This window comes from Tribolium madens, unplaced genomic scaffold, assembly GCF_015345945.1.
Source record: "Tribolium madens isolate multiple individuals breed KSU strain unplaced genomic scaffold, Tmad_KSU_1.1 Scaffold_96;HRSCAF=242;Tcas5.2_LG5, whole genome shotgun sequence".
Lineage (NCBI taxonomy): Eukaryota > Metazoa > Arthropoda > Insecta > Coleoptera > Tenebrionidae > Tribolium > Tribolium madens.
This window is the reverse complement of record NW_025401068.1, coordinates 480508-497129: the sequence shown is the minus strand read 5'-3', so window position 1 is coordinate 497129 and position 16622 is coordinate 480508. Positions and strand designations below refer to the sequence as shown.

The window sequence follows — 16622 nt, the reverse complement described above, 5'->3', positions numbered from 1 at the left end:
AAAATTATCTATAAAAATTTCGAAGTTATGAGGGTTTAAAGTTTGCACTTTGACTCTATTTATTTCTATTGGAAAAATAACTTTCAAAGTTTTTTTGCTATAGGCTATTAAAAGAGGAAACAAGGAAGCTGTATCCTAAATTGTAACTCTGTTTAATGTTATTTGTGGTTTTTATTGGTAAAATTTTTGTACCTTTACTAAATAATTGTAAAAAAACATATACAAACATATACATCGTCAGTATCATTAAATATATATAAAAAATGTCAAATGTCAAAAAATAAGTGTCAAATTTTTTTGACAGTTAAAATTTTTTAAACATTTTTTTCATGTTCCTGGTATCTTACCTTACTTGAAAATTTTCTCTGGAGCGCGAGTTCTGGCGCACGCTGTATACGATCGAGAGGCGCCAGCCTCGAGATCGCATAAAGCACAAGAGGTAGGTAATGCCAATACCAGCGAGGTTTGTATGCTATTTTATTCACAATCACATTATTTTCAGTCAACAATTTGGATAAAATAAAATTCTAACAAAGTTAAGATCCAAACGTGGCAGACCATCCAAATGGCGTTTGATTTTTGACATTTCAGAAATGTCAAAGAAAATATTGGAATAATGTGTGCATCTGATTTAAAATCGTCGAAATGGAGCAGTGTATTGCTAGAAAAGCAATACTAATTAGAATACTAATTTAGCAAAATATTATGCGTAACTTGACAATTTGAAAGAAAAAATTCTCGGTATTTTTGTAATTTTAAGGTTGGTCATCTTGCACATTACTGCCCAAGAGAATAATATTATTACTCCTCATGAGATTTAATAATGTGTTTCCCAACCTTTAAAAGGTTAGTAATCAGCAAATTACATTAGTGATTGTGGATAAAAACACTAAATATAAAGTAGATAGTTGTAATCCTTTGATCATAACCTTCATGTGAAAAATGGTTTTATAGTGGGTTGCCATTTAAAAAAATGTTTTTTTTGTAGCTTATAAATAAAAGAAAATTTCGAAAATTTTTATTCTTGATAAAACATCACATTTTTATAGTACCTTCTTTATCATTTATCAATTAGTTTTTTCAAAAAATAAATAGTTTAACAAAAAAACGTTTGGTTCTATACTTCTTATTGACTTGGTATAAAAAGCTTGACTCTCTAATTTTGACTTCATTATCTAACTTAAAGTATTAATGATTCTACCGATACCCATTGATTTCAACTATGGGTAAAAACGTTGTAGTATTATTTTAGTTTATTATTAGTTTAGTCACAAAATGTTTTGTATTATTGAGTTTCCATAAATACATATATACAGGGTGATTCACGAGGAATAATGAGCCTGACCAAATTTTCGATGCAACCAACATTACAGTTGTCGCAAAATAACTTGCGAAGGGTCATGGTGGTTGCATCGAGAATTTGGTCAGGCTTATTATTCCTCGTGAATCACCTTGTATTTTCTAAGAATACGATTCTCTGAGATATTAAATAAAGTAAATTTTAAAATTTTATTTTGTTTTAAAAACACATTTTTTATCTTTTCATCCTACACTCATTTATTATCTATTTGGTAATAAAAATTCTCAACGCAGCAATAAATTTTCTTTCAAATTAACACATTTTTAATGTTTGGAGCAGAATTTTGAACACTTTGACTTCTAACATTAGTTGTTTTCAAAGAAAGAGTCTCGAGTCTTATATCATATTAGAGTTTGGCACTGCGTCATTCCTTTATAACCCAAGCGGCATTGGTTTCTTTGGGGTGGTGCTTTGAACTTGGATTGCACGAAACAACTAGATTACAGTTTTACGCTGTGAACAGAGCTGTTATCAAATACGTGACACTGCACAACGTATGTTTGTTACTTGAATTTGATAACAGAGTGTGTTTCTTTGGTGTTTAAGTTGTATTCTTGAGAACTGTACGATCTAAGTTTTAAAATATCCACTATTTACTATCGACTATTTATAAATAAATGAATTGTTTTGTAATATACGTAATATACGTATTGAAATAAATTTAAAATATTAAAATTAACGAAACCTACCAAATTTAGGTACATGGACAGTCAAGCATAAAAATATTTGTTAATGGTGTAGTTGATAAATAATTATTATAGTCATACGATCATACGACCATATTCTATATTTGCGTTGAACGTAATCCTGAAAAATCTTATTAACAAAGTGCGATTTCAAAATTTTTGATGGCATTTATAAAGATGAAATAGAAACTGTAAGACATCTGTTAATAAAAAATTCAATAAAAGTTATAGAGGAAATTTAACCACAAACTCATACCCTCATACCTATAATAATATACCTAATGTACATTTTTTTAAATATGGGGTCACTTATCTCTGTAGTTGTTTTTGCTAATTTGATCTCAATGTATTGTATCTTTACTGAATAGTTATAAGAAACATATACCTACAAGACCATCGGAATCATTAAATAGTTATAAAAAATGTCAAATGTTAAAAAAATAAATTTCAAATTTTTTTGATAGATGGAATTTTTTAATAATTTTTTTCCATGTTCCTGGTATCTTATCTTACTTGAAATTTTTCTCTGCAGCGCGAGTTCTGACACCTGACACCATAAGGCGTTTGTATTTCAAGAATTTTTATGTTGGTTGTTGCATTAATTAAGACTTTATTAAAAGCAGTTTTGAGGTTACTTTTATGAGACACACCTTTTCTTGAGATGATGAAATGCATCTTTTGTGCAATTGACTTATACATTTTGTACTGTAATATCTTTCTTTCCTTTTACACAAGTACCTAATATTTATTATCCATGATATCTTATTAATTAATGTATTACGCGGGTAATATCAAGCAGGAATACTAAACAAACTCAACAAAAAGCTGTGCACGTTTTTGCAGGATTTAGTTTTATAGAACAACTAACAGGCCTCCCTACGAACCTGCGACACTTGTCGAATACTGAACGCTTTCTTTAATGGAAATATACATGAGGATATAAAGAGCGAAGTAGAGGTCGCGTCAATTTACAAATCACTTCGGCCCAAATTAGATCACGCTACCATTATCAACTTTTACAACGTCTTACAAAGTTTTACTGGTTACCTAAATGCGTCACGTAGATGTACTCTGACCGTTCCTAAAGCGACCTTTTAGTCAAGCCAGAATAAAATATATTATAATTACCAAGATTTTTTTATTAATACACTTATATATTTTGAATCAAGTTTTATTGCACTCTTGAAAAACATGCTAAAAAAATTAAAAATCTTCAGAAGTTGTAGTAGGCTCTTCAGTTGATGATGTAGTCGACTCTTCAGTTGATGTAGTAGTCTTTTCAGTTATAGTAGCTTGTCCTAAAGGATTACCCAACCATGGATACACTTCAGGGCAAGGCACACATGACATCATGTACCTAAGGTCGCCGTTAGCATTTTGCAGGGGACAGTTAATTGCTCCACAATCTGCTGTTCTGTCTGGTACATCAGTTTTAAATTCGCTCAGTGGCACAGGATTTTTGGTCCAGTCGATCACTTGTTTTAGACTAACGAGGAATACATCGTTAAGTTTGCCCAATTCATCCAAAAATGTTTTAAATCCGTCAAAACTGTTTTCGGTAAAACGAAACCATGATGAGGGGACCATTAGTGTTATAGGAGCTTTTGTGGTGGACCGTTCGCGTTCTACTTGAGACAGTAACCATTGGGAAATTTCATCAGCAGTCCCGCTAAAATTCAACATTATTAATATTTATTGTAAGTCAAAGTATGTTCTAAACATTACTGAAAATTACAAGTATTTAGTGAATTGCATTCAAGTATGCCATCGGTGCTATTTCCTTGGATGTTAATTATTGGTGCAACCCAAAAACCTTGATGTGAGTCTTTTGGGCATGTAGTACCGGTTCGACATTCTTGTATAGACAGGTAGTCAAGCGTATATGGAAACATCATGGTAGTGCTTCTGGATGTCCATGAGCTGTCGTATAAAATTCCAGAGGCAACATAAGCATTGATTGAAACATCACCGTCCAACTGAAGTTGGGGCGTTCTAGCACCCACAATATCGTCTTGTGGAATATTTGCAAAGTGGGACATAAGAATGCGCTGACCCTCAAATTCTTCTTTTAACACCTCTTCTGTGGCATTTAACCAATATTGTGCCAAACTGTTTTTACTACAATAATCACCTAAATATTCTGAAGCAATAATAATTTAATACTAATCCTACGTTATGGAGTTTACGCCAATTTCAAATCCACGAAGGTACAGATCTTGGACTCTCCTATAATCTGTATATTCATGAGGAACAAAAAATGTTGCGCTTATGGGATTGCCGTCGGGATTTTTCCGGTCAAACAGTAATGGTTCCCAAACATCAGTATAAATATTGTTGACTACAGCTTCATCAAAAGTTAAACTGATCAGCTAATAATAAATAAAACAATTTTTGCAAGATGTTTGATACAACTGTTATCTCAAGTACCTGTGGAGCATCTCCATCGAGAGGCGACTTTGTTGAAGAACAACGGCAACCATCTCCAATTTTGCAATTGTCATCTGAACATTTTTCTGCGTCCTTTATAGACATGGAATGTGTTAAAACAGCCCACATACATAACAAAAAAAACGTTGTAGTTTTCATTTTTTAAATTCTTTAGACAGTTTCAACAACACTGCTCTAATCAGTGAAACTGTACATTTATAAATCAAAAACTAGTATCGCTTTTTAGAAATCTTAGCTCTTAAAATTTGATAATAAGATAATAATGCAATGTGGCCATGATAACATTGTATTGTCACAAAAATTGTTCATCAAAACAATATTTCGAGGAAACTAATATATCACTGGATTTTTGTTGACTTATCTTCTTGAAAATTTATCTAATATGATATACAGGGTGAGTCATATATAATAAAGACCCTCACCGACTTTCAGACGCAACCCAAAATATATTCTCAGATACCACTATGCGTAAATTATGTTCTGCTTAAAATTTTTCAAAGATACAGGGCGATTCAGATAAGATAATGAGCCTGACGATCTGGCGATGCAACCCAAAAAACAAATTTCATTTACGCCTTTGATCCAATTTCAATTAGCATTTGCAAGTTGAATCCAAGTTATCATCTTGTGTCACTTTGACATCAGTGCAGAGAACGATTATTAGTGCCATTCAGTTCTCGCGGAATGATAGAGAAATTAGGGAAGTCTTTTCGGTGTAAACCCAATACAAAATGTATGAAAGAATTAAACACTAAAGGTAGGCAAACAGTTTTTTTTATAAATCATAAATTGCTTGTCAAAGCACTGTCAGAGCAACATAAGATAACTTGGATTGCAAATGCAAATCGTAATTAAAATTAGATCAAAACGTAAACGAAATTTGTTTTTTGGGTTGCATCGCCAGATCGTCAGGCTCATTATCTTATCTAAATCGCCCTGTATAAACATAAATACCTACCTGTGGTAGCTTGGACAATTTTTATAACTTGGAATCCTAGGGTGTACCTTTGACGGTACAGATTCAGCCACAGCATTTTGTGGCATTTCCCATTTTTCAACATCATGTCAGTTTCTTCGTCGTTTGAGTACATTTTGAATTCAAGAGAAAAAAAGTGGAATTTTGACACTGTCAAATTTAACTAATGACATATCAACAATTACTTTGACTTTAATAAACTAAATTTTTCAAACGCACAAAAAGCAAAGTTGACTGTGAGAATGTATTTTGGGTTGCGTTTAAAAATCGGTCAGAGTCTTTATTCTAAGTGACTCAGACTGTAGATAGATACACACAAATAACATATGCTTAATATTTTTATTATTTTTTAGGATACTGAATTGGTGACTATAACACTAGTTAAATTTTTCTTTAGCTTGTTTATACAATATATGACCTATAGCATTTTTATGGCTTCGCTAAATATACGGCTAAATGGGACGAGACCTGTATGTTTGGCAAAGCCATAAAAATATTGCTACCGGTCGTATATTGTATAAGATGTTTTAGGATAGGTACTGCAACGATAACTTTCAAGTTAAGCAAAAATTCATAAAAATAAAAATTTGATTAGCGTTTACACAGGTACAAACGAGTCCGGTAGACAGGCTACCGGCCGGTAAATAGGCTACGGTCGGTAATAGACTACTACCGGACTATGTCATCAAATTTTATCTACCGGACTCGTTTGTAACTATGTAAACGCTAGTTACCAATTCAGTATCCTAAAAATATTTATTTCTTGAGCCAAACTACATGTTTTCATAAATTATTTCTCGAACTTTTTAGGAGTTTTAAAAAACCTTTTTCAAATGCAGAAGAGTCACAAACTATGAATTATTCACAAATAAGTCAAAAATATATAATATCAAAGTTCTACTTGAAACATTGGATTATCTGTTATATAATAATTTATTTAACCACATACAGAGTGCGCCAGAACTCACGCCCCAGAGATAAATGCCATATAAGGTACGATACCAGGAACATAGAAAAAATGTTAAAACAATTCTATTTATAAAAATTTCGTAGTTATGAGAGTTTAAATTTTGCACTTTGATTCTATTTATTTTTGTGGGACAAATAATTTTCTAAGTTTTTTTGCTACAGACTATTAGAAGAAGAAACAAGGATGCTGTATCCTAAATTGTAACTCTGTTTAATGTTATTTGTGGTTTTTATTGGCAAAATTTTGGTACCTTTACTAAATAATTAAGGTAACTTAAATAAGCCCAACTTAATTTTCACGATGTTTTATATATTTTTTTAAATATACAAAAGTTTTGATTTATTATCGAAATTGTAATTTAAACTTTTGTTTAACAATGTGTACCACAAAAATGCCTGTTTTGTTAATTTTTCTACATGTTTTTAACAACATAAACATAAAATATTACAAAGGGACATTAAATAATGTCCATATTTAAAATTTGGGATAGGATTTTTTAGTAAACGAATTAACAGTAGGTTAAAGAAAAAATCTTCAATAAACAAAACAAAAACATAAAGAATACAAAAAAAGTAAAGAAACTTCAAAACTTGTATTAATGTGTAACTAGAAATATTTAATTTTAACATAGTGAAATCACTATTTTAGTTGACTAACTAAAAGGCATTTCTAGAAGTATGATGATTGATGATAGATAGCTGTAGGTCCAACGCAGGTTACAGCCACATTAAAAAAAAACGGTAAACTTCAAAAAAAAAATTTTCAATTTTTCCATGGTGTGAACGTGTTTTATTAAAAATAGGTTAACCTATTTTGATGGCATGTCATTTAAAAAATAAATAGGTTAAATTTCTCAAGTAGAATTTTTTTTTAACACGCTTTGCAATATTCCCGTTTTGCTTAGACATATTGCTTGAAAATATTTTATCCAGTTTTAGTTTTGCGGACGTACTTTTTTGTTAATGAACATTTCTTAATTTAAACTTTTTATTAAGAGGAGTTTTCAGCTAAAATTTTTTGAAGATATTTGGTTTTATGTTTGAACATTTTAAGAAAAATACAATTTATTTACAAACTTTTTGCGATCACACGGGCTCCTCACAATCTCTCCTTTAAGCGGACAGCATGTCATACGCGCGTATGTAATTTTTATGATTAACCGTCAGAAAATTTGGGGAATCACATACGAGTGCGCCAGAACTCGCGCCCCAGAGAAAAAAGCCATATAAGGTAGGATACCAGGAACATGGAAAAAATGTCAAAAAAATTGTATCTATAAAAATTTCGAAGTTATGAGGGTTTAAAGTTTGGACTTTGACTCTATATATTTCTGTTGGAAAAATAATTTCCCAAGTTTTTTTGCTATAGGCTATTAAAAGAGGAAACAAGAAAGCTGTATCCTAAATTGTATCTCTGTTCACTGTTATTTGTGGCTTTTATTGGCAAAATTTTTGTACCTTTACTAAATAATTGTAAAAAACATATACAAGATCATCAGTATCATTATATAGACAAAAAAATGGTGAAATGTCAAAAAATAAATGTCAAAATTTTTTGACAGATAGAATTTTTTAAACATTTTTTTCATATTCCTGGTATCTTACCTTACTTGAAAATTTTCTCTGGGGCGCGAGTTCTGGGGCTCCCTGTATATTAAGATTCAGACCTCAGTAGTGGTGAAATTCTGTCCATCTTTGTGTTCTTATAATATAAATTCTACTTATATTAAGTTAACGAAGAAATCTCTAGAAATAGACTACCCAATAAAGAATATTATACAGTATGTCGCCGGATTAAGTTTACAACGTGGAGGGAGAATCAGGGAGAGTCAGAATAATGAAGTTTTAATTATAGATTTGTTCATTTCAAGAAGCAAACTACTTCTTTTCATCAAAAAGTAGTTGATAAGTCCTATTATTGTATCAAATACTATATTATTATCTTTATAATATATTTTTTTATTTTGTGTTTATTTACACTTATTTCTTTTAAGCGGATACCTCCATTAACCGGACAAAAAGCATGTCTGTCACCGTTGGTGTCCGCTTATGGGAGATTTCACTGTAATAAAATAGAATTATAAAAGAATATTTTAATATTGTGTTTTTTCAAGTAAGTGTGTTACCTACAGTAGGTAAAAAGCAAATGTAAAAAGGTAAGTATAATAAATAAGATAAATATTATTTCTTGTTATTCTCCCAATGGATTTCCTTTCCAGGGATACGTTCGTGGACATCCAACGCAAGATTTCATGTACCTTTCGCTTCCATTCAAAAACTTGAGAGCACAACTAATAGGAGTGCACTTTGCAGATCTCTTATGTACTGGGGTAACGTATTTTGTAACGGGAACTGGATTCTTGATCCAATCAACAATATCTTGTACTGATACAAAAAAGACATCATTTCTTCTTGACATTTCGTTTAAAAATAAAGTAAAACCTTCTAAACTGTTTTTGGTAAATTCAAACCAATACGAGTCTAGTCGCAACACTAAAGGAGCCCGATTATTTGTTCTTACTCGGTCAACTTCATTTATTAACCAATTGGCAATTTCTTCAGCGGTTCCACTACAACAATTATTATATTCTCAATTTAATGAGTAAATTATGAGACTTACTCGATTAAACAGCTTGCCAGGGAATTACATTCAACGTTGTTATTACCCCTAATATTGGTGAGAGGAGCTACCCAAAAATGTTTATGTGACTCTTTAGGACAACTAATTGATACTAAACACTCTTGAGTAGACAAATAGTCTAGTGTGTAGGGAAGAAGAAGTTTATTAGAACTTGTTGGCCACGAATTATCGTATTCAAGTCCAGATTGTTTATATGCGTTGATTGTTAAGTCTCCTTCAAATTGTAACTGTGGTGTTCTACCACCTCGAATATCTTTGGATGGAATGTTAGCAAAATGCGATATAATCTCCCGCTGGCCATCAAACTCCTCGATAAGGTCATTTAAAGATGCGTGTCTCCAGTAATCTTGAGATGAATTTTTCCTAAAACATTTAGTTAAGTTTAAAAAACATGCTTTGGAAAAAATAATTATTTACAGTGGATGCAAAACTCAGTTTTATTATAAATGTATATCTAGCCATCATAATTTTTATACAACAATCTTTTATACTTAATAATGGCTGTTAAAAAAAGATTGTAAAATATTTCAGGAAATAATAGTATGGATCAAACCAAACAATTTTTTTTTAATAAACATGGGTCCGGTCCGCAAAGTAACGGTTTCAGAGGTATCAAAATTCGTTTTTTTGAAGCTTTTATTTGCAGTCTGTTCAAACAAAAAATTTACATTCGATATCTCCAAAACCGTTACTCGCCTCAACTCATAAACCGCGCTCGCAAAATTACAGTTTTTAGCCTTGTGATACAATTAACTATTGTTCAATTACTTATGCAAAAATTTTGACATTTTGACAAAAATCAAACGTCAAAAACCTTTTGTTCAAAACTGTTTATAGCTATTAATTTAGATGGAAATTTTAGTGCCATTATACTAAAGTTTTGCTTGGCAAAAAATGTGTTGTTGATATTGAAACGGAATTATAAAAGCTTGCGAAAAGCATCACATCTTTATAGTCGTTGGTAAACGTTCAATACAAACTTACGTTATCGAATGTACACCAATTTCATAACCATGAAGATATAATTTTTGGACTAACTCATAATCTGTGTATTCGTGGTTGACGTAAAATGTTGCTCCAATTGAGTTTCCATCAGGGTTTGTACGACCATACAGTAAAGGCACTAAATAGTTGTGATATAGCGTTGTAACAACAGACTCACTTACTGTTATTGCTATAAACTATAAAAATATATTTTACTCATTTTTACTACACAAATGCAAGAACATAAATACGTACTTGTGGTGCTGGATCATCAATGTTGGTAATTGGGTTAATTGTAGAAGAACAGCGACAATCATTTTCAATTTCACAGAATGTGCTTTTACAAATGCTTGAATTGTTGAGGGGCGGAAGCCCTTTTACAATGCATATTGCATAAAAAAGAAAAATTATAATCTTCATACTTTTTTAGTTTCAAAAGTAGTAAAGAGGATAACTATATATACCTATTTTTGTGGTGCGGTTAATATAGGCTTGCTTCAGTATCTGATAACACGAGAGCTCGTCAATCAAAAACGGACAGAATTACAGGAATTACAGGAAGCGATTAGATAAGGTAGTTTTAGTGTTTTTCTTAAAAATATTTTATATTCACTTATGATATTATGAGTATTAATTACCTTAACTTTTATATAAAACGTTTTTAAAATTACCGAAAATTTCACCACCATTTGATCGTATACGATCAAATAAATGTACGATTTGAGTCGGCTTTAAAAAACAAACTTTAAGACACAACTTTAAAACAATTGTTTCTTTGTCAAACTAATTTTAATTATGAACTGACTAAAATCGAAAGAAATAATCCGTAATGGCATTTAAAGTCATGATACTTTATAGTGTCAAAAATTGCACAACTAGATAGAGGTATTTACAGCCACTATATGGTTTTGACACTCACAGTGTTTAAAAAAGGTTTTAAAAAGGTGTACAATAAAACAGGTAAGGTTTAGACCTCCAAACCCTAGATTTTTTATTGAAAGCTCTACTCGATAAAGCAATAACATACAGGATGTTTCATTAAAAAAAATCAAGTTACTTGGACTAGACTCAGTAAAAATGGTTGCAACTGTTTTTATTCACATTTTTTCCAGCAAAGCCGCTGCGATTTTTTAAAAATGGCATTTTTTTTTCATAAAATTCCCCATACATGATTAACGGTCCATGATAGATCCATACCCCTCCCTATAAGTCTGGGACAGCCTGTATGTATGAGTAGCCAATTACATCTCCAGGGTAAATAAAATATAGCCACAAATGTAGATTTGGCCCCGCAAATTAAAATTAATAAATTTAATAAAACGTTCAAAAATTTTTTAAGAAGGTTAGTCGATTTTTGTATTTTTCTTTGCTGTTAAAAGTTAGCTTTTGGTGGTCAGAAAAGCAGAGAATCATTTTTTAGTCGTTAAGTAGAAGGCATGTGTATAGTTCTATTTTTTTTATATAAAAAAGATCTGCCTCCTCTTAATAAAATACTACGAGCCGCCACTGTCTTCAATTTAATTGTTTGCAGCAATTTATCTTTAGTAGAAAAATGTAGTGACTAAAATATCTGTTTGTTTACAGGTACTTAAAACTTTGTTCTAGAAGACAAGATTAAATAAATCTTTTACTTTTATTTACGTAATAAAATAGATTAGCTAACGAGATAAGTATAGAGCTATGGATAAACGAGTCTTAATTTCTCAGAACAGTCAAAGTTTTTGCAGAAAAAATGCCTGTCCACTTATTTCATATCTATAGAATTTTCAAAAAAGCACGCACCATATTATTGAAAGGTGACAGAGAAATGCAGCATTACATTGTTCTAGACGCGGTTTGAAAAGAACACATCTCCGTTGATGGGCGACGAACGAATTTTGGTCGGACCCAGTCCACTTTCAAATTCAGAGTAAACTCCGAACTCTCAACGCGCGGCACATCATTGGCGTGCAATTCTAGACAAAGCTAATTGACAATTAATTCGCAAGGAATGTTATCAAATTTTTGCAATTACAAACAAAATGGTACCACAATTATCCATCAAATACAACACCGGCTTTGTTGAGAAAATTTTGTCATTTTGTTTTTCTAAGCAAAAACACGATTAATCCCTTCACACCAATCTTTTATTTCAAACACGACCCGTTTCAACCACACGGTGGTCATCCTCAGGTGAGTTTTATTCTCACCTGATGACCACTTTGTGGTTGAAACGCGTCGTGTTTTAAATAAAAGTTTAGTGTGACGGGTTTAATCGTGTTTTTGTTTATCATTCCCATACTAAGAGGATCCAATAAAAAGTATTTTGTTTTTCGGCTGTCACTCTATCATTCAGAGCTAAATCCTATTGAAAAAATATGGGCTCTGGAAAAAAATTAGGTGGCAGCAAGACATATTACTTTTAGATTAGACGATGTCAAAAATTAAAAAAAGAAAAACTTGCGGCAATTACGGCTGATGATTAGACAAAATTATGTGAACATGTTGACATTGTCAATGACTATATGAAAAAAGAACATATCTGTACCTTACAGCAAAACAGTATTAACCACCAAAACGCAATTTTTTAGAGCACTATAATTTTGGTAAATGTCTGTTATATTCATAATATTCTACTTAGACTTCCTCAAAAATTTATGAAATGGAAATAAAAGAGGTTTATAACCTTCAGGTAATTTACTGCCTGTTTAATTATGTACATAAAATCAAATTTAAAAACTGGTCTGCTGGTCTGCTGGTCTGATACCGAAGCGGAGGAATCTGAGGACGAAGAAACTAGGTATTCAGCCTCTATAAATTAAAAAAAAATGAAAATAGATTATTATGTAACACAGAAATAAATATATTTACTTATTCACTTTATTTAATTCATTGATAGAATTTTTACAAATAAAAGTAAAAATTGCCCTTACTGAATACGTTATACGTGAAGTTTTATTTTTCTCAAGTTTTAACGCGGTATTCCGTTGCACGAACAGAACCACTACGCCACTGGTTCAGAGCTTGTGAGGACTCACTAAACCGCGTCAGCTTCTACCTATTTTCTATGTGTACATTTATAGTTATTTAATTCATTATACGTCATTATACGTGTGGTAGGTACCGTGCGATCAAAAAAAAAATAAATTAGAGTAGGCGACGATTAATATTCTACATTTGGCAACACATTGGCTGGGAATCTGAGCTGGAAATTTTCCACACAAACTAAAAGTGAATATGACCATTCATCGTTTTCGTCTTGTACAGCATTTTTGTAAAAACTTACAACAATAAAAATTTTCTGCTCTAAAGTGAACATTATTTCACTCAAAATGAATAAAACGCAAACTTGTCAAAGTTCCCACTGACATTTGATGTCAAAAATCAGGACTGTTATCTGAAGGTCTTTAATCACCGCCTACTCTAATTTATTTATTTTTTTTTGATCGCACGGTATAATTTTACAGCGTAAAGTTTTAATATTGAAGCTCGAAGCGAAGCTGAGAGCTTTAATAAAACTAAACGCTGTGAAGTACATACCTAACACACAAATAATGTACAAAACTTTTTGGTCGAAGACCGATGACCGTTCTTCGATTAATTTAAATTTCGATTTGTCAACACATGACGTGTCTTTGCGTTTACTATTTTCACTACGAGGTGGCGTTGAATAGAATCTTGCTGAAAAAAATGTGTTTGTTTTTGAATACTAATTAGATAAATTTGTGCGGTAATTTTTTTCAGCATTAATGGACTTTACTTACCATAAAGTATCTTTTTATCGGAATCTCTAAAGGCCTAAAATTCTCTTGTTATTTTACAGCACTGCGTGCGCGAAACCTTACAAATGCTTTGTAAAAATCAGATACTGTAGCTGTCAAAAATGTATTAAAATGTCAATTACAGTTGTCAAGGCCAAAAAAGATATTTAGCTTGATGCTGATTATAATAATTATTACTTTGTAAGTAAAATCCGAATAAATAATTTACTGAAAAATCTTTTGAGTTGATAATGTTTTGTTTTAGGTGTGCGATATTGTGAACCGTCTAATCTAAAACAGTGTAAATGTATGTAATTTTGTTTTATGAAAGAGTAGATCATACAAGGGGGACACATTTAATCATTTTCTACAGAAATTAATTTTAGTTAATAATAATTAAAACTCCTATAAAAATGTGATCGTGTTTTGCAAATTAAATTTTGTTTTGCTTTTAAGTTTTATTTAAGGCGTCTACCGGTCGTGTAGCGTACCAGATTTTTCAATACACTGAAACAATCATTTAAAAGCAAATAATCTGGAATAATAATTTAATTAAAAAAAAAATAATTTTGAAAAAGATTGCTATGCCTTGTTACTATGATAACAAACGATTCAATAGTTTCCAAAAGGCGGTCCTTGAAGAATTCATTTTATTAAAGGAAATTAGGGCAAATTAAAGGAACCAAATGAAAAACTTCTGGAAACTGGATTTTGTTGTATCGTTTACCATAGTAACAAAGTGTAGCACTCTTTTTCAAAGCCAATTTTTTTAATTTAAATTTTTATCACAATTTTTTTGATTTTAATACATAATTGTTCCAGTATACAAAAAAATCTTATACGTCACACGACGTATAAGACGCTTTATTTGGGCCTCGCTAGTTCTCTAGTCTCGCCCTATCGGGCTCAACCCGTAATTTTACTAGCTCGTCCATAAAAACGTTAGTTCCGGTCTAGTAAATCGCTATTTCGACGATATAGAATTTAAATCCTTGTAACTTGTATCAAGTTTCAATAAAATTTAATAAATCCTTTTTAAAATATTTAGCCGTAACCATATTTTCGTGCGACTCTGTATAACGACAAAACCAAGACGTTACATATAGTTGTAAAGAAGTATTAACTCTAGAGTTAACAATGTTCTTTGTGTTTTTATGAAAGTTATCTTCTTACCCAATGAATAAGCTTATTTGTACATTTTACTTTAATAAATAGTTATCTGTTACTTCATATCCTTTTCTTATCGTTATGATGAACTTAAATCCTATCAACATTATTTATCACAGGAAATAAGTGTCAATGTATGTCTCAATAACGAAAAAAATTAAACCTATTTCTCGAAAGTTTTCTGTTACTGTCAATATTATTGAGAAATATTGCAGCCTACTTGAAAAGATTATGCTACTTAGATTAGGTTGGTATGTACATTGTTTCCAAATTTCATCAAGCCGATACATTTTTGGGTACTGCACTTCCGCTAAACTTTTTAGAACGTTCAGCGTTAGATTCGATTTTTTAAATGCAGTAACGTCCAAAACAAATTCGGTACCGCTAACTTTTAACAAATTTGGAAACGATTAGTTAGCAAGCAAGAAGTTAGAAAAAAGACCCGTTAAAATGTACACAATTTGTAATGCAGGTTTGCTAAACATTCTCAATTTTTAGCAAGAAATTGACAAGAATACAAAATAAACATGAACGTGAAAGAACCTCGGAAAGAACGCAATTAAATTAGTGTCTTGTGCATCTTTTTTGTGGAACGAGTTGAAAAAGTAACAATCTTAAAACTAAAGCTGAAGAAGAATTTACAAAATGCATCAACTTTGAACTCATTTCAATAAATTACACAAAATTTATTGCCAATCATTATAATACCTACTTGTATCTTTTGCTAAATAACTTTTTTGTATACGCTCTAAAAATAGCTTTTGAAGACTAAAAAATTAAATTGTTTACTTACTATGGTGGCGAATTTTTTGTCAGTGGATAAAACGCGACTAACACACGACTGCAATATAACGTTTTATCCACAGGCCCAAATTATTTCAAACTTAATTAAAAATTAAACTGACATTTAAACGTCACTCCAAATGTGCTTTCGGTTAAACGTAGTAAGTTGTTACGCGGTGGGCTGGTTACTTTATTCCACTAGTGGATAAAGTGGTACGCATCTAAAGTGTGGAATAAAGTCTCTTTATAGAGTGATTGTGGATAAAATAATTTTCATAACGCTTTTCTTCTTTATTATGGAGTTATGGACTATTTTTACAAACACATATTTTTTATAGCTTACTTATAGTACGAGTACCTTCAAGATTTATGTGTTTTCACTTTGCTTTTTGTAAGTTCAAATGTGGTTCAAACTTTAAACTGGACCAAATATGTCCCAACAAAATAAAAATTAACTCTAATTCTAGAATCCAAATTGTTTTTTACGGGTGTATGTAGTTACTTTTGAAAAACAAAACACTTCAAAAACCAAATTGAAAATCGAAACAATGTTTAAAAAAGTTTCCATTCACACGACCCAGGCTTTTCTAAGCATTGTAATTTACATATCAGATTTTTCAGACAGTAGTTAATGGCATAGACAGAAAATATTTAGCGTACTTTTTTGGCGCCCTATATTTATATCGACTAACGAAATAACACTTGAACAATGTATTTTTTTGTGCACGTAACTTTTGAGATATTATCAATGACCAATTAACCTATATCATTTCTGCTTAATTTAATGCAACTTAAGTGGGTTCGATAAATAGAAGAATGTAAGATAAGTCTTTTGTATTACAGTAAGTAATTTTATCACGCTACAAAA

At 31.1% G+C, this 16622-nt stretch overlaps 2 protein-coding genes across 2 annotated transcripts; both read right to left on the bottom strand.

The window, feature by feature from the left end:
- Positions 1-3201: 3201 nt before the first annotated feature.
- On the bottom strand, positions 3202-4667 carry LOC123013184 (chitin deacetylase 8-like). Its single transcript, XM_044411571.1, has 4 exons — positions 4474-4667; positions 4219-4415; positions 3772-4164; positions 3202-3715 (listed from the first exon to the last, which is right to left on the bottom strand). The coding sequence occupies exons 1-4, from the start codon at positions 4630-4632 to the stop codon at positions 3250-3252; spliced, it is 1215 nt and encodes a 404-aa protein (XP_044267506.1). The 5' UTR covers positions 4633-4667; the 3' UTR covers positions 3202-3249.
- A 3845-nt stretch (positions 4668-8512) lies between these two features.
- LOC123013063 (chitin deacetylase 8-like) lies at positions 8513-10539 on the bottom strand. Its single transcript, XM_044411380.1, has 4 exons — positions 10320-10539; positions 10065-10261; positions 9060-9443; positions 8513-9009 (listed from the first exon to the last, which is right to left on the bottom strand). Exons 1-4 carry the CDS (start codon positions 10482-10484, stop codon positions 8631-8633), a joined length of 1125 nt encoding a protein of 374 aa, XP_044267315.1. The 5' UTR covers positions 10485-10539; the 3' UTR covers positions 8513-8630.
- Between the last annotated feature and the right edge of the window lie 6083 nt (positions 10540-16622).